General features: G+C 38.0%; 1 protein-coding gene across 6 annotated transcripts; it reads left to right on the top strand.

The window, feature by feature from the left end:
- The first annotated feature begins 348 nt into the window (after positions 1–348).
- Positions 349–25,859, top strand: LOC111865019 (RPII140-upstream gene protein). Of its 6 annotated transcripts, none has more exons than XM_033751648.1 (7): positions 349–395; positions 4,678–4,843; positions 8,791–8,879; positions 16,813–16,946; positions 19,102–19,216; positions 19,367–19,540; positions 22,582–22,665. In XM_033751648.1, exons 1-6 carry the CDS (start codon positions 364–366, stop codon positions 19,497–19,499), a joined length of 669 nt encoding a protein of 222 aa, XP_033607539.1. In that variant the 5' UTR covers positions 349–363; the 3' UTR covers positions 19,500–19,540; positions 22,582–22,665. The 6 variants fall into 6 exon arrangements, 5 of the variants coding, with proteins under 5 accessions (XP_033607539.1, XP_023708481.1, XP_023708482.1 ...); XR_002842883.2 differs by lacking the exons at positions 349–395; positions 19,367–19,540 and adding exons at positions 509–763; positions 24,090–25,859 and having other exon boundaries at positions 22,582–22,755; XM_023852713.2 differs by lacking the exon at positions 349–395 and adding an exon at positions 509–763.
- The last annotated feature ends 1,079 nt before the right edge of the window (positions 25,860–26,938 follow it).

Genomic DNA, 26,938 nt, shown 5'->3' on the forward strand with positions numbered 1-26,938 from the left:
CCCGGCTTGTATCCTCATTACGTAACCGCAGCATGGACCGTACCGCTTCTATTGGTGCTTGCGCATCCAACACTGTGTTAGCGTGTTTTCCGAACCGTTGCCAGGGTTGTCAGTGGCTTTCGGGCATTATATCACAATATATAATATTTATTACATTATTGTCAACAAAATAGGATTTTTAGCAGGTAGAATTTTGTCTGGGACAACATGTTTAGGCAAATATCTTCAGGTCCGGTTTTTAGTTGCAATTATTCTTTCCTGTGCTTAGCGTAATTTTTTTGTGTTTACTTCCACATTCATTACTGTCCCAGAAACACTCCTTGGTGCGTATATGCGGCACGGCTGAAAGAACGAAGACCAGGGATGCCTGCAACTCACACCTCACAGATGAAAGGGTTAGAAACATTAATATCGTCCACCCGTGACTGCTATTAATAACCGCTGATAACCGTTGTAATAGACCGGTCATGGACCGACTGTAGTGGTATGTCTGGTGTGGTGGTGGTGGTGGTGGTGGTGGTGATGGGTAGTAGACGTAGTAGATGTGTAGGTCTGATTCCTAAAATCGTTCACGCCCCCGACGAGGTTATAAAATGCTACGCAGAACCGTAAGAAAACCATGGTATTTCTGTGGTCTTTTGTCATTTGACTGGTTAACGGGTAGTCCTGATAAAGTCGACCAAGTAACATCAGAGCCTTTTTACCAGCGGACCGTAGAAAATGAGTCTGGTTGGGAGAGACTTAGATTAATGTATTCCATGGAGTAAGTTTAAGAAATTTGTTGCATGAGGCAATATATGGGCACTTGTAATTAATTGAGAAACCGTACATATGGGTTATTGTTACTGTTGCGAAGTTGCTACAAGGCCTCAAATGCTTTTTTAAGTTACGGTTTGTAAAACTTTTAACATTGCTTATTAATTTCAGAACAGTTTAATTTGGTAATATGCTTGTAATAAGGTAAGCGCATATAACTCCCTCAGAACTGAAGTACAGCCTATTTAGTGGAAGAAATGATATGTAAAGTTTCATAGGATTATCCAGATGGTACTGTGCTATATAAAGGAATGATTTACTATGTTGTAACAAATTTGCTTTCTGTGGGATCGGTGCTGGACAAGAAATCGAGGAGAAGATGAACTGACTGAAGATAAACTTGACAACAAAATTACCTGATTAGAAGCAAACCTGAAGATGTTACATATTTTGTCTTTTCAGTGTGTTGGAGAAAAGAATGCCTCATGTTGGTACAGAGTTGCTGAGTTACACTTTTAGAAAACCAGTCATACATAGTTTTTGCCTTCAGATTGCAAAGCAGAGATTTGATGCTTTAGATGGTGTCATGAATTAGTTTTCAACAGACTTCTTGACTCAGAACTGAAGTTACAGTCTGATGAGGTGTGGTTAATTTTAGTTGGTGATATAAACAACCAAGATAACGGATATTGAAGCAGAGAGAATCCTAATGTAGACTAAGTGCTTTTGCATGATTAAAAATTTTGAGTTAAGTATGTAGTTAGTGTGTGGAGGATAATTGGGCCTATGTTCTTTCAAACAAACACACAAAATAAAACAAACTCCGTAGTTTTAGTCTGCAAACAGACTATACTGACGGAGTGACTGCCGCCTGTTGGTGAAGTTAGTGCCAACTTTAGCTGATAGAAGGTGTCGTGTGGTCAGTGCAACAAATCCCCATGGCTGTTAATCTTGGTTTTCTAGACCAGAGTCATGATTTCCTTGAAATAGCTCCTGAGTGGACCCCTTTCCAGACCCACTACTTCACAGAAAATCTGGTAGCACCGGGAATTGAACCTGGACCTCTGGATCTGTAGCCAGGAACTCTAATCACTAGACCCCAGAGGCGGTCGTCTATGTTCTTTCATGAAACAAATTCTTAATGTTAGGTAGTATTGAGTCTGTTACTCTTCTTCTTTCAGTTCAATATTGAAAAACCCTTTGCAATGACACACACTGTGAACAATTCTGTGAATGTAGGATTTGAGGTTCTCATGGCTGCGGTTATGAAGAGTACTTACTGCCTTCTGGGATGTAACGCCATGTAGTCGGTTGGTAGTCAGCTGATGTTTTGGAGGAACATGCCACCTCCATTTTCAGGTTGAGCCAGTCTGAACTGAGGTCCACTTTTCCATTTCCCTTCTGCTCCCTATATGATCTGAAATTTTCAGCTAGCCGATTACTCTGCTTGCCACCTGCTTTCATGCTGGTATCTTGCTCGGCTTATTTGGCCCTGCAGATGGATGCGATATGTTCCTCTGAAATGTTGGTTGACTCTAAATAGACTACACAGCATTATATCCCAGAAGGTAGTACTCTTAATTCTGTGGATGCATTAGATGAAGTTGTAAGTGAACAAGTCATAAGTTGAGGATTGCAGCCTTGTGATCATCCAATTTAAATTTTTGTGACTTAGTTTTGGGGCACACTGAAGCAAAAACATACATGAACAGTGTGCACTGTTTAATAGAACTTCAAGAAAATGTTATGCATTAAATTCCCACTGTTCTTGTACAGCTTCAGTGTTTGTGTATAGACATACTGTCATAATGTGAGGCATGCTTAGAAGCAGATGGTTGTCACTTAGAGACATATCTATAAAATAAGGTGAGTTGAACTATGGTGGAAAAGCAAGCTGTGAATTATTTTCTATAATGGGGGGTTTATGTTAGAAGAGTGCTGTGTCAGCTGCTGGAACCAGTCTAATAATAAGCTGGAAACTCTGTAGAAACACCAGCTGCCCGTATTTCATGTTGTGTTCTCTGGATTTTGACAGCATGTAGTATGATAGGTGGTACCCAGTGTTTTGGCTGAAATGTTGCTTCCATTTTCACGGTAAACTGAAAGCTTCAAATCACATATATGCTGCTTATGTTGTAAATTAACACTGCAAGAAATATGGACATTTTGTTTAAGTATTAATATAAAGCCTATTGAATTTTCAATGGGAAATTGTTGAAATGAACTTCATTAGAAATAACTTTGAAAAGTTCTTGAATTACAACAGAATTTATGCTAAGGCACTACATAAGGTCAAATCAATTATGCATGAAACGTTTCTGCTATATATATAAAATGCTATGTATAATCCATGGATATGAAGTAAATAAATAAATAAATAAATAAACTTTAGTGAAAGATTGCTTATAAAAACAAACTTCATTAGAGATACTTAACCTCTCTGTTTCTTCAAGTTGCATCAGGACACCTAAGTCGTCATTGCCTAGTTTACCACAGCAGAGATTTTTGAACTATAAGAGTCAGTGGTGAAGTGAATTAATGGGCACTATAGATTTAACCAGTAGCTGTTTTTATAGCATTACCATCGTATACTTTTTCTTTACCATGTATATTTTGTAATCTTCCCTTGTACTCATATTAATGTACAGACACACATTAGTGTGGTTAATCTGAAATCCAACAAATGGGCTGAGTCTTTGAAGTTAAGAATTCCTATCTAGCTGCAGTTTATATTGTGGCCTGTAGACCTGCTGCTGGGCAATGACTATGAGATAAGCAGATATGCAACAACTGTTATTTAGCAATGGCTTTGGAAACAAACATGTTCCCATGGCAACAGTTGGACTACAGCAATGAAGAACAGTGCAGTCTGTGCCAATATATTATGATTGGGACAAGTTAAGAGCTCAAGTTAGTCAGTGGAATGCAGTCCGTCAGTTGGTGAGTGACTTAGTCAGTCGAGAGTTGGTGTAGCTGATGCTGGGGACAGTTCAGGAACTGAAGGGGAGTGTCTGCCATTGGAAGCTGCTACTGAGCAGCAGCTAGGGAAGACTGAGGAGACTTCATGTGTGCTATAGTTAGGAGTGATTTTTGACGTGTGTAACTCAGTGAGACTGTCATAATTATTTGTAGTTGCGTTCTGTAAATGTTCAATAAATCCGACTACCAATCTAATAGTCAGTCTAAAGTCGTGACAATGTAGATGGTCTATATGTTCATCCACTCTTGTATGTTAAAACATGATTTCACTGAATATGTGCACCATGAACAATGGAAATTTGTTTTCAACAGAGGTTGAGGGTGTGGTGCTGTCTGAAGTGGAGGTACCTCTCACTGTCACCTGGTGGTCATGTCCATATCTACTGCTAACATCAGTGACTTTCCCATAAGGATGACGGAATATAGACAGAAATGCATGCCTTAGGTTTTTAAATCTAAGGATACAATTTTTGTATGGTACATTATAAAGAATAATTTATCTCTGAACTGTTTCCTATTGCTCAGGATCATAGAGTTTTTGGGCATTGTTCATCATCCAGTGTTCCAGAAACTGGATCTCTTTCCATCATCAGGTGAAAGGGTGGGAGGCACCCTCTCTTTTGGGTCTGTTAGAGCTAATGTGATGAAAGTTGACTATTTCTAATAGGGCTGGTGGTGCCTCCCACTGTTTCGTTTGAGTATGGAAAGAGATCGAGTTTCCAAAAATGTTGTGTTCTTTAGAATACCAGATGATGGAAGAAATCTGAAATCTCTGTAGTCCCAATTGTTATACACCATTATCAGAACCTTCTACAATAATTCTTTATGCTTCGCTATATTGCTTCCTGTTAAATGACCATACATACTATCTAGGAACAAGTTATTGTAGTAGTACCCATATTTAATTAGTGTGTGCTCTGAATTTGTAATGTTTTCTTGCAGTGAGTTTGGCAATATTAGTCCTGAACTAAATGCTGCACTTCAGGCTGGTTTTATGGGGATGTTTGTTGGTGCTTGCTATGGAGGAATTGTTAATTCAAAGGTTGCATACACAGATTTCATGGAAAGAAATGAAGCCACTGTGTTCCAGAGTCATTTTGATGCTAAGGTATGTAGTCATGGACAAAGTAAATTCCAAAGTACCATAAACAGGATAAATATCAAAATATGTATTGCATATATTGGTGAAACCAGAAGAGAAGAAAAAAGTTATTTACAAACATGTCATTGAGGTTAGATATTTAAATCTACTTTTGTTAAACTGAAATTTTTGTTATAATGGATGTCGGACTAAAATAATCGCTATAAATGGGACACTGCACAGAGAATGAATAAATATTAGAAAATGTTAACAGTTTTACCTAGTTTACATTTAGATGGAAACAGTGCATTCCCCCCACCCCAGTACGTGATACATAAGAGCAAACTTCTCAAATGTTGTACATGTGATGGTGCATTATGTATTTCAGCTTTGAAGCTAACACTGAGCAATAGGTATGATGTCACATTACTACCTCCTTAATGCTGCTTGTTCTGAGTAGCCTACAGGCATGTCACCATTTCTTATAGTCACAGGGAGAAAGGTGTGTGCAGTCCCTTCCTTTATTAGGGTCATGGCCAGTTCCACCACAGTGTCTTGACGCTCATTTTTCTAACCCTGAGAGAAGACCCAACCACTCACTTTATGGTCTCCAGCTCTGTGATCTATCTCAGGGTCTGATTGACATTTCCCTTGCTTCCCAGTTATAGCTGCTGTTTCAGGCCTTGGTCCCTTATACCATTGTTGCACTTCAGCTGTGCCCAGTGTCCATTCACGAATGTCTGTCCTTTTAGGGGTTCTGCATACAATATTGTCTGTGGTCCACTGTTTCCATGTGTTCTAGTATCCCATGGCTGGTCAGTGGTCCCCAGATTGGTGTTCCGGTGTGGCAGTAGTTACCACTGCGGCATTGTCAGTAGGGATGTTGTGCTGCTCTGCCACAGCCTCTTTTTCTTTTGGAGTTACCACCAGATCTGTCGTCTATAATTTTTCCTGATTGGCTTGCATCTTTACTGAATCTTTTCTAGACAGGCATCCATCTTGGCCTTTATCTTTTCTAAGCCAGCTACCAGATATTCTTGGTTGGTTTTCATTTCAGTTCTCATTTTGGCCATCTGGGTTTTCATGTCAGCCTTCATTTCACCTCCCATCTTGGCCATCATTGTATCTTGACCAGCTTTCCTTTCAGCCAGTATGCGTTCCATTATTTGGTCTATCTTCGTAGTGTGGCAATATAAGTATCTGCTACCATCTCCAACCAAATTAATCAATCCAATCCTATTTCAGGAACCAGTTGTCATGCATTAGAGTGACTGTAGACAGGTTTTGGATTGGTAACTGGATTTGTTGGACACTCAATACAGCTTGTGACTACACTTCACAGATCACTATCATGCAATGACTAATGTTCTCAGTCATGGTCTTCACTGTGCTGCTTAGTAACTGCTTCCAACAGTGGACATTCCTCTTTTGCATGTGCAGTCACTGTTACACTGATAAGTTGCTTACTGTGCTGTAATCTAGCAATGCCTCTCTCTTCAATTATCATGTCACATTATGAACACTAGGAGAAACTAGGAAGGCCAAAGAATGGTAATTTGAAGATAGTAATGAATAAGGGCTGCTTATTGCTGCCATATTTGAGACATGGTTCCTTCCTGAATGTTCTGAACCCACTGTGTATCATAATCACTCCATGGCCGCTGGTCAGAATAGGACATTAAACACAATATACAGTAAACATAGTACTTACTTACTCATGGAGCTGGGCCCTGGAGGAGCCGCCAATTCTGCAGCTACTCAATTTCCCAGCATTTTATGGAACCTGAAGGTTGCTAACTGTGTTCACAAGAGCCCTCCACTGGTCCCTATCCTGAGCAGATCAATCCAGTCCATCCCATCCTATCTCTCTAATATCCATTTTAATATTGTCCGTCCACCTATGCCTTGGACTTCCCAGTGGTCTCTTTCCTTCTAGCTTTCCCACCAATATCCTACATGCCTTCCTCGTCTCTACAATTCGTACCACATGCCCTGCCCACCTGATCCTCCTTGACTTGAAAATTCTAATTTTACTTGGAGAAGAGTACAAGTTATGAAGCTCCTCATTATGCAGTTTTCTCCAACCTCCCATCACTACATCTCTCTTTGGTCCAGATGTTCTTCTCAACACCCTGTTCTCAAACACACTCAGTCTGTGTTCCTCCCTTAATGTCAGGGACCAAGTTTCACACCCATACAGAACCACAGGCAGAATTATAGTTTTGTATGTTCTGATTTTTATGTTTCTGGACAGCAGACAAGAAGACAAAAGGTTCTGGACTGAATGGTAGCAAGCATTACATGAGTTCAGTCTCCTCTTAATTTCCTCTTGAATCAGGTTTTGATTTGTTATTATTGTTCCCAAATATCTTAACTGTGCAATATTTTCAAAACAGTAAACACAATATGCATAAAAATATACCTCTGGAACACAGTTATACATATTTATTAACATTTCACAGAATTTATGCAAAAAAAATATTTTCCATCTACGAAAGACTTCAACTACAGGGTGATTCATATAGAACCGGCCCGACGAAATGAGCTGTAATATAAAATATACCATACAGATATTAAAGTAATTTACACATATCTTATCTTAGATTGTGTGCCCTGATCAGAGCAGGTGTTGAAAGTGTCCGCCGTTTTCAAGTAGGCACGCCTCTACCCGCGTTTGCATATTAGCCATGACTCGCTGCACTGTTTCTTCAGTGATGTTCCTGATTTCAGCCGAAATGTCCTTTAAATCCTGTAACGTACGCAGTTTGTTTGCGGTTTGTTTGCATACACGCTGTCCTTCAGTAGACCCCAGAGAAAAAAATCCGGGCTGGTAAGGTCGGGGGATTTTTGGGGGCCACATCTTTTTAGAGATGACATGATCAGGGAAGAAGCTCTCAATCAGTTCCATGGACATGTTGGACATGTGGCATGTCTCTGAATCCTGCTGAAAATAACCCTGTGTAAGTTCCACATCATCCAGCTGCTGCACGAAATCGTAAAAAATATGGCAGTATAAGGCGTTGTCCCCAGTTGTGTCGAAGAAGATCAGTCCAATGATTCGTAAACCAGAAATGGCACACCACACACCCACTTTTTGTGGGTGTAGTGGTGATTCAGCAATCTCACGTGAGTTTTCAGACGCCAAGATCCTGGAATTTTGTGCGTTTACATATCCTGATAGGTGGAACCATGCTTCATCACTAAACCAAGTGATATCCAAAATCTGGGGTTATCGTGCACGAATTCCCGAAACCATAAACAGTACCATACCAATTTACCTTTATCAACATCACCCAATTCCTGAACACTGGTGATCTTGTAGGGATGAAGATTCGCTTTCTTTGCAGCCTGTTGACATGTTGAATAAGAATACCTGGTTTCCTGGCTTAGACGTCGTAATGGTTTCTTGGGAGACTGCAGTAACCTGTCCCACACAATTGCAGTCGTTTCTTCTGGTGTTTCTGGGCGGTTTTTCCACATTCACTTACAAGTGTCCCTGTCCTTTCCAATTTCTGAGCCAAGAACTTCCTCCTGAATTCCTATTGTGTGTATGCAGTCGAGCCTGTCACGCAGTACTTGCGCACAAGAAACACTCGCCGTTCAACAGTGTACTCCATGACTGTCGCCTGCGAACTGCAGACACGTTTCGGGATTGTCCGTGACCTTGCATCATAAGGGCTGTCACTTGCCGGATCATGCGCACGCCATTTGACTCATCACGGCCCACGGATTATTATGTTGTAATTGTGAGCAGTTATATGCATCACCTGCGGAATTATTAGCAAATTCATCCAGCCGTTTCTATACAATTCACCCTGTAAAATCAGTTATCTGTGATGATGTTCTATTCGGGAGCTTTTAGAAATATGTAGTGATTTATAGATTTTATGTATGATTCCGAATGGAAACAATCCCTGTGAATACATTTATAGTGAAACTGCCTGTTTATGTATGTGTACATATATATTTTGTAGAAAAAACTTCAAGATCAAGTGACAGTTGGGTTTGGTAAAGGAGCTTTCAGATGGGGCTGGCGGTTAGGCATGTTTACTGGTACTTATGTGTAAGTATTATATTGAAATAATTTCTCTGAATGTATGCAAATTTTGTATTTCTATATTTAGTGGAATACAAAAGGTTTTTTGATGTCAGTAATTGTTATTGAGCTAATGTTTTAGCCCGCTTTCCTTAGTTTGAAAAAATAAAAGTTGGCTTATGAGATTACCTTGCTGTCTCTGTGTTTGCATCCCCCTCATTAACTTTTGAATGGCTAAACCAGCCTATATGAAACTTAGTATGTATAACATGGCACGTGAGCCCATCTCAATGACATAGTTCGTAAGTCCCACCCTTCAGTAATACCAGCATTGCAGCCCCTCAGATTTCTGAGGCAAAACCTTAGTATTGCTTGAATGCCTATACCAATCTTCATAAACTTTGTATGTATATCATGGCACATGAAATCATATCACTGACATACTTCATAAATCCTTTCGATAACTAATATCAACATTACACCCTCAGATTGTTGCAGCAGTAACTAATGTTTAATTTTTGTTTGTCTCAACACAACAACTATCAAAATCTCATTCACATTTACTGTACATAATGGAGTTTATTGGTCTTAATGGTATGGCGGTATGCTACATGTTTTGGCTTGTAGAGCCATTATCAGGCAGTATACACTAACAACTGTTGACAGATTGTTGAATTGCATTTTATATGAATTCATATAATACAATATAACTATTACTGATGTGCCTGACTGTACACATAGTTAATATATTCAGTATTTTGTTAGTATTAATGCCATTCTTGTAAATGCATTAAAATTGGAATAAAAGTTTTAAATTAAATGAGCGCCTAGAGATGTACATAAAGAAAATAAAGCAATATAAAAATAATAACTTTTTTAAGTTATAAAATACACTCAGATGATGAAGTAAAATGTTGCTCATTAATATCATGTTTAAATATCTCATACATAAATATTTTGTATGTGAATATTACTCATATTGCATTATACAGTGTGTAGTTATCTCTGAGTGTTATTTTGATTGTGGTCTAGTTTGTTTTATTTCTTCTCCCATTTGCCTTCCTTATGGAACAGTCGTTTTGTTGGGAACTAGTTGTTGTGATGTTCCTTACTGTTTATTTCAATGCTTCCTGGTCTTGTTTTCTTCTGTCATAATTTATATATTATTTAGAATATAATCAATATTTTATCATTATTCCTTTCTGGTTACTTACTTACTTACTCACTCTTGGAGCTGAGTTATTCTTGAGAAGCTGCCAATTGTGCAGTTACTCAAGAATTTTCCACCATTTTATGGTACCCAAAGGTTGCTTACTGTGTTCACAAAAGCCCTCCACTGGTCCCTATCATGAGCCAAATCAAACCAATCAATACCATCCCATCCTATTTCTATAAGATCCATTTTTATATTGCCCCCCACCTACATCTTGGTCTTCCCAGTGGGCTCTTTCCTTCGGGCTTTCCCACCGATATCGTATATGCATTCCTCTTTTCCCCTATTTGTGCTACATATCCTGCCCACCTCATCCTCCTTGAATTAATTTCTGGTTAGATTTTAATATTGGTTGGTTATATTTCATTTATTGCTTGAATGTTTATATTTAAGTTATATTGTCTACTTCCTATTTTATAGGTTTATGCACCTTTCATGTTTCAGTGTTTGGCTTCGTTATGTGTTAGATTGCAGCTGGTCTTCTAACATGTGTTATGTTATTGAATTTATAGGTGGGAAGGGGAAGGGAGGATATAGTTGGGGTGTGTGTAGGTGTGGTAGGATGGGTTAATCTGGTTGTTGTTTTCCATTTCCTGTATTTTGGTAGGCAGTTATTATTATATTGTATATGCGATTATACTGTCTTCGCCCACTTGGAAACCGGGATCATGGGTTTGAATCCCAGTCAGGGCATGGATGTTTAGTTTGTGTGTGTTTTTCTGTGTTTGTGTACAGGTAGAGGCCTTGTGATGAGCTGGTCACCCTCCCAAGGAGTCTTACTGAATGTGTAAGATCTAGAAAAAACGAAGTGAACAGAGAAGTTCATGGAGGCAGGCCTAGGCCCACTGGGGCTGTAGTGCCAAGGAAAAAGAAAATGCGATTATATGTTTCAGTAAGATTGTAATTTAATTGTGTTTTGTTTACTGATTTCATATACAGGGTGTTTCACGACTTTAGGGTATAACTGCAGGAGGTGATTTCCTAGGTCTTTGTGATCAAAAAAGTTCATATAAACATGTGTCCGATTTTGGACGGTTATGGAGTTATGACCGCTTTTTCATTCCCGTACACGCCCTCGTATTAACCGCGTCTGTCAGCTGGCAGATCGCTATTTTTATCCAGCTGCAGACAGAGCGTTCTCGTTATCTTGACACTTGAGAGCGGGGTAGGTTGGTATGTCCGGCGCGGTTCACAACCGAGCAGCAGCCTGTGTTGCGGCTGGCGGTGACATTTTTGAAAATCAGCTTTAAGCACCAATCAATTCAAATTAAAGGTAATTTCACGAAGTTAACTTTACATTCATACTTTAAATGCATCATGTATTATGCTGGTTTATTATTTTGTTCCGTTTTTTGTCAGTAATCATTACCTTCTATTCTGAGTTTAAAACGGTCATAACTCCATAACCGTCCAAAATCGGACACATGTTTATATGAACTTTTTTGATCACAAAGACATAGGAAATCGCCTCCTGCAGTTATGCCCTAAAGTTGTGAAACACTCTGTATGTGAAATCTTTCATAAGTATCCAGCATCTGATCTTTCTTTCCTATATGTAGGATTTTCATTGTTTTCTCCACTGTCTCATATTCATGTTTGGTATCTAATATATGTTGGGCAAAATTGGAGTACTGTCTGTTATTCTTTATAGCTCTTATGTGCTCTTTGAGTGTAGTTTTGAAAGTTCATCCCGTTCGCCCTACATACTTTTGTGGAGAGTCTGCACATTGTAACTGATATACTACGCTTAGGTTATATTTTCCGTTGTTGTTCTCTTCTGTTCTTAACAAATGTTTTATATTCTTCTTACTTCTATATGATATCCTAATTTCAGTATTTCTGAATAATTTTGTAATTGTTCTAGTCTCTGGCCTGAAGAAAGTGAAGGGGGCCCATTTTATTTTTTGTTTGCTGTTCTTTTTCGGGGGTTTCTGTTTCTGTTGTATAGTGTTCTGAGGATAATTATTATCTAGTATTGTTTTTATGGTAGTTTCTTCATTTTTTTGGTGTTATGTGTAACTGGGTATTTATTCATTTGGTTAATGAGGAAATTTATAGAAGCTTTTTTGTGTTCATATGGATGGCATTATTATGGGAGTTTGCAGTGGATATAACCAAGAAGTTAATTGTGTTATTTACTTCTTATGTTGTGAACTTGATTCTGGGGTATCTTATTGAATTCTTTTAAGGTATTATAGATATTAAATGTGCATGTGTTATATATGATTAGTAGGTTGTCAACATATCTTCAAAATGTCCACAATTATTTTGTTTTTGAGGTTTTTTTTGTGTAAATGTTTCTGCTAGGATTGCTGATATTGGTGCTCCCCTTGCTAGACCATCATTCTGTTTGTACCACTTTCCCTTGTGTTCAGTATAATTCTGTTCTAAAATTGTGTTCAGTGGATGTAAAATTTCTGCTTTCATTTCTTGAGAGATGATGTAATTCTTACCTGTAATGTTTTTCATGATGTTTTGTACTTCATGTGTTGGGATATTTGTGTACATGTTTTCAGTTTCAAATGAACATAGTCATGTATTTTTATTTCTTTTGATAAGCTTCAGTGAATGAGCTAGTATGCTGGTATTCTGCACATTAAATGTGTTAGATAGTAGTAAGATGATGTTCAGTATTATATTTAGATGTTTGGCTAGTTTGTAATTGTAATGTTACTTAAATGCCTGATTCGATTGTCATGGAACTTAGTAAAAATGTTATGCCACATGAGTCTATTTTATTGGCGCACTTCATGCATTCCTTCCATTAGTAATACTAACATTACAGCCTCTCACATTGTTGCAGTAATAACCATGTTACTTAATAGCACTGAAACAATACTTAAATACACATTCATTCTACTCTGTTGATGAATACCTATTGTCTAGAAAATAACTTACGTATCTTTAAATAGCCTTGTGTGTAGTTACTGTGTATTCTTGGTTTCTCTTGTGTGAGAACTTCATTGGGACTGTACATATGTTTTGTATTTATATGACATATTCCACATCCTACCGTCATTTTGACTAACTTTGGATCCATGGAATGCAATGCAATGTAATGTAATGCCTGAATTGGCTGTCATGGAACTTGATGCATTTATCATGTCACCTGAGTCTGTGAATCCATTCCATTAGTAATACCAAAATTACAGCCTGTCACATTTCTGAGGCAAAATCGTAATATTGGTTGAACGCCTGTACCGGTCTTCACAAAACTTAATATGTATATCATGTCACCTGATCCCATCTCAACAGCACACTTCATAAATTCCTTCAATCAGTAATACCAAAATTATGTCACTCAAATTTCTTGAACACTTTCAGTAATACCAACATTACATCACTCAAATTGCTTGAATGCCAATGCCTGCACCAGTCTTCATGAAACTTGGTAACTACAATCATGTTATCTGATGCCATCTTAATGGCATACTTGATATAGCCCTCTCATCAGTAGTACCAACACTACAGCCTCTCAAATTGTTGAGGTAATACCCTTAATTTTACTTGGATTTCTGAACCTATCATCATGCAACCTGGTACGTATGAGTCTTGCCATCTGATGTCATCTCAATGACATACATCATAATTCCTTCCTATTAGTAGTGCCCACACTGCAGCCTACCATATTGTCAAGGTAGTTGGTTGAGGAGCTATGCTACAAGCAGGAAGGTTGTGGGTTCAATTCCCGATGAGGTCATTGGATTTTTTCAGTTCATCTAATCCTTCCAGCCGCACTATGGTCCTGAGGTTGACTCAGCCTCTAACAGAAATGAATACTAGGAATTAAATAATTTTCATGGGGAGTAAAGCGTGGCCAGTGCATAAAGCTGACAACCTTACCGCCATCTTTGAGCCGATTGTCTAGATAATGTGGGACTCTTAACGTCTCACAACCCTATGGGCCTTCACGGCCTGTTATGGGGATAGCTTTACTTGTTTTTTTTTTTTTAATAACCTTAACATTACCTGAGTGCCTGAACCAGCCTTCATGAAATTTGATATGTATATCATGCTGTCTGAGGCCATTTCAACAGTGTACTTCATAAATCACTGCCATCAGTAATACCTAATTGTATTGTTTTATTGATTTCATTACGTATCTGTGACTAACTCCATGGAGCTGAGCCCTTTGTGAGGAACCACCACTTGCTTAGCTACTTATGAATTTCGCAATATTTTATGGAACCTGAAGGGCCAATGCTATGTTCACAAGAGCCATCCACTGGTTTGTATCCTGAGCCAGATGAATCCAGTCCATACCACCCCATCCTTTTTCTCTAAGATCCATCTTAATATCCACCTATGTCTAGGTCTTCCTAGTGATCTCTTTCTTTCTGGCTTTCCCACTCATTATGCCTATATACTAAAATTTGCTTTCTACTTGTTGTATGAGGTGGTATCAGAAAATTCTAGGATTTGTTATTGTTCTAAATGCCTTGGTGAAAGAAAGTGAGAGGGGAGGCCGAGGTCACACTTCTGAAAGTCTATTGCATCAGTCTGCCACATGACACCATGCTGTGAACATGCATTGTTTTTACATGAGTGCTTTTTTGACTTCATGCTTCATTTTGTTTGTGATGGATGGCAAATCAGGCAGCTTATCTGCATCAAGTTTTGCGTGAAGCTCAGTAAATCTGCTACCAAAACCCTTGAAATGCTTCATGAGGCTTTTGGAGAATATTCTTTAAACCGGACAGTGGTTTTTGATTGGAATTCACGTTTTAAGGCTGGTCAAGTGCCAGTTGAAGATGATGAATGTTCAGGGTGACCAAGCATGGGCAGAATGACAGAAAATGTTGAAAAATTCAAGAACTCGTCTGCAAAGACCATCACCAAACAATCCATGAGCTTGCAGACACCACTGGGATCAGTGATGGAGTTTGCCAGGAGATCTTAACAGAAAATTTGAACATGCACTGCACTGCTCCTTTATTACAACAACATACATACCCACCCACATGTCCCTGAAAATCACAGTGTTTGTGACTAACAACAACATGATTATCATCCACCATCCTCCCTACTAGCTGGATTTAGCCCCTTGTGATTTCGCTTTGTTTTCCGAATTGAAAATTAAGCTGAAGGGATGATGTTTTGAAACAGCGTTGGACATCCGAAGGAATTGCAAGTGGTACTCAACAGCATTAAGGAAAATGACTTCCATGATGCTTTGGAAGTGTGGAAAGTTCAATGGGAAGGCTGTATACGTTGCAGAGGAGACTATTTTGAAGGAGATGGCAGCCAAAATTGAGTAACTTAAGCCAGACTTTCTTTTTTTACCTAGTCCATGACTTTCTGATAGACCTCATATCAGGTACTCAGATTACAGTGAAAAGAAAGTAGGCTATTCTTCCCAGAACTTCTTTAAGTTATTGAATATGCTTTGCTTGTTTGTTCATCCTCAGAAGCAGCATTAGTTTGTAAGTCATACAGATACAAATAAATTTTCAAATTTCTGTCTTTCAACGTGCCATATAACTTGTAAACTGAAAATTTGTTATACATATTAACTGCATTTTACTGCTGAAATTAAACCAGTACATTATTTATTTTCCAATTTACATTTAATGTCAGACTGTATGATTAAAATGCCATTAGAGTCCATCCTATTTTATGCTTCTTAACTTCTTGTTTACAACATTTCTGACATGACAGCCACATGTACTTTGAGGTGGGAATGACTCTGCTTGTATTCATCGTAAGATCTTGAAGTGTTGTATGGTGATAGATATTTGAAAAATGTGGTATTTTATTAGAGTAATTTATAGGAACCAAAAAAATAATATGGGAACAGTACAGAACATGTAACTTCCATGACAGTGGCTGGTAAATGACACAAACATGTTAACATGGAATGAAAGCATTTATCAGGTATTTTCTTATTTGGGTTTTATGCATTGTAATGAGTGCAAAATTCAGAATCCTAGTAGTTCTCAATGGTACACAGTAGCGTAGTTGGTTGAGGCACAATGCTACAAGCCGGAAAGTCGTGGGATCGAATCCCGATGAGGTGGATTTTTTTCAATTTACCTAATCGTTCCAGCCGTACAATGGCCCTGGGGTCGACTCAGCCTCTAACAGAAATGAGTACCAGGAATGTTCCTGGGGGTAAGGGCGGCCGGTGCGTGAGGCTGACAACCTCACCGCCATCTGTGAGCTGATTGTCTAGAAAATGTGGGAGCCTCAACATCTCATGACCCTATAGGCTTACACAGCCTGTTACAGGGATACCTTTACTTTACTTACTTTTTTTTTTTATTATTGCTAGTGGAGTGGAACTAAGTCCCTTGTACTGTGGCCACTTCTGGCCTATTGTACCAGCCCCAGATGATAAGTGAGGGTGTGGAGCAATTGGTGGAATGAAGATTGGCAGGGGAAACCAAAGTACTTGGAGAAAACCTGCCCCAGCGCCACTTTGTCTACCACAAATCCCGCTTGACCAGACCCGGAATTGAACCCGGGCCGCTGCGGTGGGAAGCCAGTGACTAACCGCTTGAGCTATGGTGCAGCCGACCTGCTTTACTTACTTCAGTTTGTAGTTGCTGTCACACTCTGTATCTCATGAATGGATTGTTGCAGAACAGAATACTTCATATTAATAATGTTAATTTTAGGAAGTAAATTATGCAGAAATTTTACATTCTTTTAAGTCAGGTATAATTGTTCTGAATATGTGCCAATGATAAAATGCTTCAAGTGGTTTTTCAGTGTTCTCGTGTTGACTCTTAGTTTATTTTTGAACAGATTGTTGACAACATCAATATCAATTTACAGAGGGCGTTCAAGCATTTTGGAGTATGTGGCTGCAGGTGGTATCACAGGAGCACTCTACAAGTGCAGCATGGGGCTTAGAGGCATGGCAGTTGGAGGGGGCCTAGGTATTGACAGTTTTCTTCAGACCAGACATACATCATACTCTTGGGTAGGGCTTGACAAATCTTGAGTGTGAGATCATGATGGCAGCTAACATTTTAATTTTTCTGCATAATATTTTTGAAGTATTGTTCAAAAGTGTTTCTATATTCATTATTATGGACATTTTTCTTGGCATATCCAGTGATTTGAAGTCAGTCACCCCAAGTATGCATGTGCCTTTGAGAGGTTGTCTTAATTACACACTGACCACAAAGAAATGCAGAATGATGCTTTGTACATGCGATTGGATTTTAACAAGAAGTGAAAAAGATATTATACAGGATGTGTCATTACATGCCATATTTTACAGAATGGTTTCTAGACATCAAAATAAATAAAAAGCTCATATGATTATGTACCCTGAGGGCCTTAAAAAGGAGCCAGTATAGCAATGGGCTATGGGCTGGATTTGTCAGGGTTTGATTCCCGGCAGTGGACTCTTTACTTCGCAGTGTTCAGATGTTCTGGGGTCCACTCAGCCTAGTATCCAATGGGTACTGGAGGCTTTCTCTCCAGAGGTAAAGTGGCCAGGGTGTGAAGCTGACCAGTCACCTCCATCTGGTGCCGCAGTCAAGTATGGTGGAGCTTTACTTCCACTTTCTTACACATCTTCATGGTGTGGAGCTTAATTAATTAAGCATAGAGACAGCTTTACCTTCCCTTACCTTAAAAAGTACACCTATTCTAATTTCAGTTTCCTTGGTGACACTGTAAGTGCTTCCTGAATTGAATGGGTTTTGTGTAAGAAAACAAACAAAAGAGCTATTAGTAACCTCTTTATTTACGCTTTCTTACAAAAGTTGCTCCAAGTGGTGTCCATGTTGACAGACACACAAGTCTGCTCTGTATGAAAAACTCTTTTAAGTGTTCAAAGATTCCTGGTGTATTCCTTAATTCAATTTCAGAAGCTGTTGCTTTCAGTGTCACAGTTCCTCTGTAGTGTCAACCTTGCTGGTACAGACCTTGGTTTTCAGATATCCCCAGAGAGAAAATTGAGAGGATTCAAGTTATGAGTGTGCAGGCCTACTCCAGCCCATTTATAAACAAGTCTTATATCATCTGAATCTCTATAATCACTATGTGACACATAACCAAATGCTCTCAGAATGTCTATTTTCCAGTAGGTAACAGCAGGAGCTAACATTTTCTAATGGTTGTAACTTCTTAAGGAAGGTCTTCAGGGTACATATCCATGTGAACTTCTTTACCTGTTTTGATGACCAGAAAGCATCCTGTAAAATATGGCACATAATAATGAGACACCATTTGTATAACAATCTTGAGTTGCAGAGGTAACTATTCAAAGTTTCTGTGAAAATTGCCAGTATGATTATTTTATAACCACTCGTATTCTGGCCCCCAAGTTTTAGGAAATGCCTAATTGATTGTTAAGTTTTTTGAGACCCAATGAGGGTATAATTTTCTTCTTTATCAACATTTAAAAACTGCCTAATCCATAATAGATAGGGTACCCTCAGCAATTCAAGAAATTTTGGTAAGTTCATTACCTTGGCCTCAAAAACCCTCTTCAGTATACCTTATCATGAAGCATTCAATCGAAGTAGAGCTGCACATTCAGTGATGATTTCCTAGCTTAACAGGTTGTTTAAACTTAATTAATTATTTCAATAAAAATAGTTATTACTGTTCCAGTGGGAATGAAAATCATTAGGCTGTTAGTGACGGTACACATCCTCTTTTCCATTGTGTGGCTTATGCCAAAGAACTGACCAGATTTAGAGACTTTCTGGTAAGTTCATAGTAAATTGATTTTTTTGTGGTTATTGCCCTGCCTTCAAGCTGGAGAATCATGTCTTGTCTGACACTGACTGTTTGGTCAGCATATATGAATCATTCCTCCATCTAGAGGCCACCACTTCCATCTGCAATGTGAAGTTTGTGATCGAATTGTATTTAAAATTTATATCCAGAAATGTGGGTGTGAAGATTATGTGAATAATTCTGACTTTTTTTTACAAGTTTATTTTTTTTGTCTATTTCTCTGGAAGTAGTTTGCCAGTTTGTTGCGCAATTTTATTCTGTAAGTGTTACCTTATATTTTTTGGCGCTGTAAAAGTATTTACACCTGAATAATTAATGGGAAAGATTGTGTTGCAGGCAGTTTTTTAGGTGGAATAGCGGGACTTGTTTCTTTAAGTATTTTAAAATTCAGTGGAATGACTATGGAGGAAGTTCGATATTGGCAGTATCAGTGGAAGGAGGACCGAACTAGGTAAGTAGCAATTAAATGTTGAGTTGTGGCAAATCTCGAAAGAAATTGACAGATTGTCACAGGTTATGATGAATATGTTGAATCAGTGTTTGTGGTGTTTCATCACAGTTGTTAGTAAATCAGTATTATTATTATTGCCATTATTTTCAGACATTTTTTAAAAAGTGGCAAAGACGATGAAAGTAATGCTCTTCTTGCCCATCATGACGAAAGAGTTGGTCCTCATGGAATAAGTCTGGAATCACTGGACACAGCTGATTCCCCTACAGCTACACAGTCATAATGTGCTAGTGGAATAATAAATTCAGTTTCAGTATCAGACAGGTGGGTCCAATAGTGATGCTTGTATTCAAGAGGTACCTTATTTGAATATTAGTATGTGACCAGCTATCCTGAGGTTTTATTGGGTTTGTCAGTCTGTTCTGGGTAAATGCTGGGATACTGCCTTCAGTGTTATCATGACTGCTTCCTTCCAAATCCTTAAGTATTTACCATTCATGACAATCTTCCTATCTCATTTAACACTGTATAACCTCCACAGTGGAACAGTGTTATTAAGTATCATGAGAACTGTCAAAAGTTATAATATGTTCTAATTTTGATTTGTTTCATTCTGGTCCGTCATGCTGACAATATTAAAAAATGTTAATTAATTTCATCCAGTGTGACTGGATGGAATTAATTAACGTTTTGTAATGTTCTAATTTGTATATGAATTCCCATTTGTATTGATAACCGCAATTTCTTAATGCTCTTGGATAATAACTTATATGATTACTTTTACTGTGAATTTTTTACATACAATCCTAGGAACTTAAATACAGGTTTGAATTTTTGTTTTCCTTGGCACTACAGCCCCAGTGGGCCTAGGCCTACCTCCATGAACTTCTCCATTCACTTCGGTTTTTCTAGATTTTACACATTCGGTACGTCTCCTTGGGCGGGTGATCAGCTCATCGCAAGGCCTCTACCTGTACACAAACACAGAAAAACGCACACACACAAACTAAACATCCATGTCCTGGGTGGGATTCGAACCAATGATTCCGGTTTCCAAGCAAGCGAAGACAGTACATGCCTTAGACCACTTGGCTACCGTGACTGGCACAGGTTTGAATAGCTACCGAAAATATATTATTGATACTGTGTTTGCAATTACTGTCAGGTATTTATAGTTTAATAACATAATGAAATCTGGGAGCAGCATTTATTTTAAATTGTGTAATAACCATAAATAAGAACTCAGATCTGCTGTGGACATTCTTTAGATAGTAAAGATAGAAGTGTAAAAAAACACCTGTTATTTTGTAAGAGTGGAAACTGTTTCTTATTAAGGGTGTTTGGAAAGAAAGTGATGAGAATAATTGGACCAACAAGTTCAAACATTGGGAATAGAGAAAATTATATACTAAGAAGACTGAACAGTCTGTACTCTTTGTCTGAAATTGGTAGGGTAATGAAATGAAGAATGAGGTACACAGAACCAGAACAAAGGTCTGTTAGATAAGTTATTATTTTCAGGAAAAGAATACATACTGTATTGTACACTCAAGCATAATAAAATACTGCTGTTATGTTTTTCTAAATCCCAGAAATATCACCAAATTTTATAAGCTATTTTGTCACCAATTTGAACATTTGCAAATTTGGGGAGTGAAGTGACTTCAGTCAGATTGATTTAGTTGTGACTGTGTATTATATTGGGCTGGCTTGTTGAATTTGTTGAAATTACAACTCTCACTGTCTTCAAGGTACTCTGACAACAGAGCAATGAACACTTGGAAATCTGGAGTTTAAATATTAATATTGAGTGCAGTGTGACCACGCTTAGCTGCAATATGAACACCAGGAAGCCTACCGGTATCTCGCAATGCCTGGTAAACTCCAGTAAACACTCTCCGGTTCGGTATTCTACGATTCGGAAACCGTTGCTGATATTCAGCTACAGCAAGAACTGAGTTACCGTCACAAAACCCGTACACATAAATCGTGTCTGCATACTCCTCAAATGAAAATGTAAATGGCATCGTGAACGTAACAGACGCACCAAGATGAGAACTGTTCTGAACTTTTGATTTTGCTGAGGGTGAGTCTGAGTTGGTGTCCGGTGTTAATATTGAGTATGGTGCGGGTGGTTTTGCTTTATTTTTTCTTGCTGAGTATGCCAGTATTTTGTTTATAAGATTATTTTGTGTTATTTTCTTGGGGGGTTCTGAACACCAGTAGCCGCCACACTAGCCGTGGCCGGACTTACCAACCCACCACGCCTTAGGTACCTCTCAAGTGTCAAAATAACGCGAACGCTCTGTCTGTACCTTGCTAGAAATAGCGACCCGCCAGATGATAGACGTGGTTCACACAAGGGCATGTACGGGAATGAAAAAACGGTCATAACTCCGTAACCATCCAAAATGGGACACATGTTTATATGAACTTTTTTGATCACAAAGACCTAGGAAATCACCCCCTGCAGTTATGCCCTAAAGTCATGAAACACCCTGTATATCCTTTTTCAGAGAACCTTCTGATTTCATCTCTAGGAAAATTCTTCTGGTATCTATCTCCCAAAATACACAGCATCATATCCCAGAAGCCTGTAATTTTAATGTGCACTGCTGTGAGAACTTCAAATATCAGATCTCCTGAACATTATTATTTGAGTGTAATGTTGGTGTCTTTATTAGTTACAATATCATGTCTAATCTTTGAGCCTCCATCTTTCATTTTACCTTGTCACAAATGATTGGGTCTGTGTATCTGTGCATTCAGTGCATGTAGAATTGGGAGATTGTCTCATATCATTCTGAATAAACTGAAGATAACAATGTATAAAGCCATAATCTTCTCATGGTTTTGTAAGAACAGAAACTTTGTTTCTTAATAAGGGTTTTTGGAAACAAAGTGCTATGGGTAATAATTGGACCTGTAAGATAAAATAATAGGAACGTAAAACATACATACGAAGAGGCTTTGTGATTGTATTCTTCAGCTGAAACTGTTTTGCCAATTAAATGAAGAATGAGATACATAGAATATGTACTATTCATGAGGAAAACAAGAATTACTATATAAACGTTTTGTTGGGGATCTGGGTGTGGTAGGTAATATTGAACTGCATCTTAGAGGAAGGGATTGTGAAAATGGAAGTGAGATGTAGCTGCCTCACTTAGGATTCATTGTAGGCTTACAGTATGTAGGAGATTTAGTTATCAGCTGACTGAATCTAAACTGTTCAAGGAAGATAGTGTATCATGGAGTTAGATTTGGAACAACCATTTTTAAACAACACTGGTAGCATGGTTTAAAATTTCACAGATTCTAGTGTTTTCTGTGTGGTATAAAAATACTGTGCATTCCTCCTCCAGCAGAGATTTCAACACTACCACTAGTGAAAAGCGTACAACAGTGAAAACAAGAATGATCACCCAACACTGGCACTAGCTGAGAATATATGATTGTGAAAGGAGGAACTACCATGCGTATTTAAGTAAAGAACTGTGCATGAACAAAACAAGAGAACATATGTTAACAGTTATCAGGTAACAACTGACACTAACACTATATGATATAGTGCATAGTATGCAGTTAGTATACTTGTGTAAATTGTTAATATGAGAATATAAGTACATTTCACATGAATTATGATACATAAAAGTGTAAATGCAATGGTGATTATCAAAATGCAGCCCATGAACAGAACTGTAGAAAAAAAATGATGGAATAGAAACATGTGAAAAATCAAATATAGAAAATATTCCACACAAAGAAAAATAGAGTGCAGTATAGGTAAAGCAATGAGTCAAAGAAATTACTGAAGAAGAGTAGCTCAGGCAATGGTTGCTGTATCATGTAAACTGTGTGTGAAGAACAGATTATTTTTCCTTGCATGATCTCTCATGCAAGGAAGAACATGTCTGTGTTCTTTACCTACTTCAACATCACTGCACCTATGTTGATCATATATGGTAGATGGTAGAGGACTTCCCTGGAGAAGTTGTGCACGGGGTTCAATGCAAGTCAATATACTTTCCCATTATTTCCTTTGTAAGAAAAGCATTGGGACTGACAACAGTGGGACCATCCATCTGTCCCACCATTTCTTACACATCATGCATCACAGAAAAAAAGTGAACATAAATGATGATCATTTTGGAGACAGCTCTGGGAAAACTGTTAATTTTGCTACTATATTCATGGGTTTCAGTCCATGCCAGCTTATTTCTCCATTACCTCCTCCATCATAGAAGTATTTGGGTCATGACAACGGGATCATTACTAGGAACCATGTGGTACTGATTAAGTGCTTCAGTTGACAGTTGTAATGTTTCATAAAAATATAAGAGATTACTAGTGTAGTTCCATGCCAGAGACAGGAAAGTGTTTATTTGTCATGCACTTTTTCTAACAAAACCAAGTACATAATGACTGGACTTCGATTAGCAATGAATATGGTGGTAGGGTGTTACTCCTTAATGTGTTAGCAACTATATACAGTTATCCCTCATTTTATGAATTTTTGCAACAATGAAGAGCATTATTTGTAAATATATTTTTTACATAACTCTTGTATGTAAGCTAGTGGGAAGTCCATTTTCGATTTACGAATTTTCATGGACTGAATTACCTTTGTGAATTGACAGATACCTGTACTATGAAATTGGTAAGGAAAGCAACTATATTACAAACAAAGAGCAGATTTTATGCTAATTTAATAATAAGATGTACCCCTGAAGATGACCCTGTGAGGGTTGAAAATGTCTGGTTATTGAAAAAAAATATCATGTTTGTAGCTGTTACAATTTGACAGTTTTATGTTGAATACAGTATAATGTAAAATGGTATGCAAACTAAAGTGAATATAATTTTATTTCAGTATGCCGTGAAAGATGATGATGCACATGCAAGATGGGGGAAAAATAAAATTAACTTTAAATTATTAATTTTGCAAATACTGTATTAATATTCACTATTGGCTGTTATTGAGTACATATATTGTCAGAATATTTTTTATGCTCCAGTGATGAGTTTTTCCATTATAACAAAGGTAACTACATAAAATATGGCATATAAAAAGGGCTAAATGAAATTCTGATGCTCTGTATAATCCTATACATATGTTAAGAAAGGTTTCTGATGGAAGTATGTATTATAATTGAAACCATGTCATTTTCCTTTCCAGTTTGCTGTATTTTTAAAAGGCAATCACTAAACCTTCATTTTACAAATATATGCATGAATTGTAATTTTTGAGGTTTTCACGGCGATGACTATGAAGAAAGTCGTTTTCTGGGACATACTCGCCTGTAAGAGCTGTTACCTGGATCGCATCATCATGGAGGCCATTGAGATCGAGCTCCATCCGAACAACATGAACAGGGAAACAGGGTTTTGTCTCAACAAGTCATGGAAACCTCTCATCTCTTCCCTCAAGAGAACCCCACACAGCCACCCTAGTTCTTCATGTCATTGACCGCCAGTAGCCTGTCCCCAGCAAACCGTTGTTCTTGTTTACCCGCTACCTCCGTGCCATTGACCTCCAAGTTGCCTGGATTCACTGACCGGTTCCCCCCAGACCATATATGGCCTTAATCGCTGTTCACTGTTCCCATTGGTCCCCTCTCCCAGACCCCCCCCTTCCTGCTTCCTATATAAACTAGCATCTTCACTCCCAAATCATTGCAGCTACTGCTCTCTGTATTTGCATCGTGATTCACCTGCCCTGAAGATGGAGGCGATACGTTCCTCCGAAACTTCGGTTAAAACCAAGAATACATGGCGCCAGATTCCAGAAGATGACTTTCTTCATATGCATGAATTATTTATACTGAAATAAAGGAAACTGTATTAACTGGTAAGAACAGATTTTTCAGTGATTCCTGGCAAGCACAATAATTATTGTACAGTGGAGTAATACAGTATAATGGTATATGTAATTAGGCCACCTGCATTTTTCTCTTACATGTAATAACAGTATCAACAGTTTTCCTCTAACAGTCAGTCAGTCATACAGCAGTATGAGCTACTGTATAGTAAAGCATTTACATTGGAATTACTTTAGGAATTATTGTTTTAATTTGAATGTAGACATAACAGAAAAACATGAGAACTGCAATATAGAAATAGCTGGAAATAAGGAGCATATTAGCTTGTGTAGTGACAAATGACAACTACAGTTTTTACAATCTGGATTCTGCAGTATAGAATGTTGGGAGAGTAATGTTTTAGGTGTATGTATAATCAATTACTTGATGTAATATATTTACCTATATACATACATGTTCCACTTTTCACTCCAGATTTTCAGTTTCAAATGGGAGTGCAACCTGGATGAACGTTACATGTGACACTTGAATGAAAACATGGTTTGTTAGTTTCTGTAATCAGTGTTACACCCATAAACAGAGATGTAGGAATTAGAGGGTTCAAAGCAAAAGACCAAAAAAAGCTCAACAGAATATGCAAAATCAGTTTCAAATCATACTTCTCCTTAAAACATACTTTGCTGAATGAACCTTTCAAAATACTTTAGGCCCATACAGTAGGTTGTCACAGTAAACATATGAGGCTTTTACATGATTATGTCTGCAATAGAAAATAAAGGTAATTATGAACCAAACACATTAATAAAAAATGTGAAATGGAATACAGATGCAAAGAATAACTTGTCTTACTGGGAACAGCTTCTAGTTTTTCACCAACATCAAACTTCCTTACCACTGCTCTGTTCCTTCTATCTGAATGACAGTATGCACTTTAATCACATTAACTCAAAAGAAGGGCTTTTGGAAGACATACATTACACACACAGCATTCTCATACCAAATTTCTTTGATAAAATATGGGTCCAGTCATATTTGAGGACAACCTATAAGCAGGTAAATACATTTCTTCTTTTGTCAGGGTCAGATGTGCAGATTGTCTTCTTATATATTTACAGGCTGATACCATTTTCCAGTTACTGACAAGTGACAGCCTACCTTCAGCTGAGACACACCAGTTCATCCTGATACAAGCCTAGAATCATTTCATAAGAACAATAAAAGCAACCTGCCTAAGATCATGGGAGGTGCTGAAAATGCTGCTGTTGCTGCATATGCTCACTCACTCACTCACTCACTGCATTTCATTTAAATAAGTTGAGATTCATCCTAATATGAATCTAGAATGACTCAGGCTCAGGGCTCTTAGTATATAATGCTGAAATAGGCATTCAGTTTTGGTTTCACCTAGACTGTGTCACAGAAAATTTTGCCACAGCTTCCTGGGATCCGAATTTCAAGCACAAAAGGCATTCACAATTATAATTATTAAGGCATGTCTTCTGGGTTACTTATAGATAAACTCATTAAATGAACGCTCTGCCCTCTTTTCTTTTTTCTTATTTTGGCGCTACAGCCCAAATTTGGACCTTCGCCTACCTCCATGAAACTCTCCATTTCAATTTGGTTTACCAGATCTTAGACATTCGGTAGGACACCTTGGGTGGGTGATCAGCTCATCGCAAGGCCTCTACCTGTACACAAACACAGAAAAACGCACACATACAAATACTAAATATCCATGCTCTGAGTGGGATTTGAACCCAAGAGAATATTCAGAACAACAATCATTAAGGCGTTTTGCAGAAGACTGGCATTTCAAAATAATCCACACAAAAAGCAACCAAACCATTTAAACTTCAGTCATACAAGATTAAATGTTAGAAATTACTAAATAATTTTC

The sequence above is a fragment of the Cryptotermes secundus genome, unplaced genomic scaffold, assembly GCF_002891405.2.
Source record: "Cryptotermes secundus unplaced genomic scaffold, Csec_1.0 scaffold766, whole genome shotgun sequence".
Lineage (NCBI taxonomy): Eukaryota > Metazoa > Arthropoda > Insecta > Blattodea > Kalotermitidae > Cryptotermes > Cryptotermes secundus.

Bases quoted from the DNA above. Each gene is read 5' to 3' on its own strand.
- LOC111865019 (XM_023852713.2), top strand. From the start codon at position 594: ATGCTACGCAGAACCGTAAGAAAACCATGGTATTTCTGTGGTCTTTTG. The intron at 16,947-19,101 runs GTATTGACAGTT...ATTGTGTTGCAG, and splicing joins GGCAGTTGGAGGGGGCCTAG to GCAGTTTTTTAGGTGGAATA. The intron at 19,217-19,366 runs GTAAGTAGCAAT...CATTATTTTCAG, and splicing joins TGGAAGGAGGACCGAACTAG to ACATTTTTTAAAAAGTGGCA.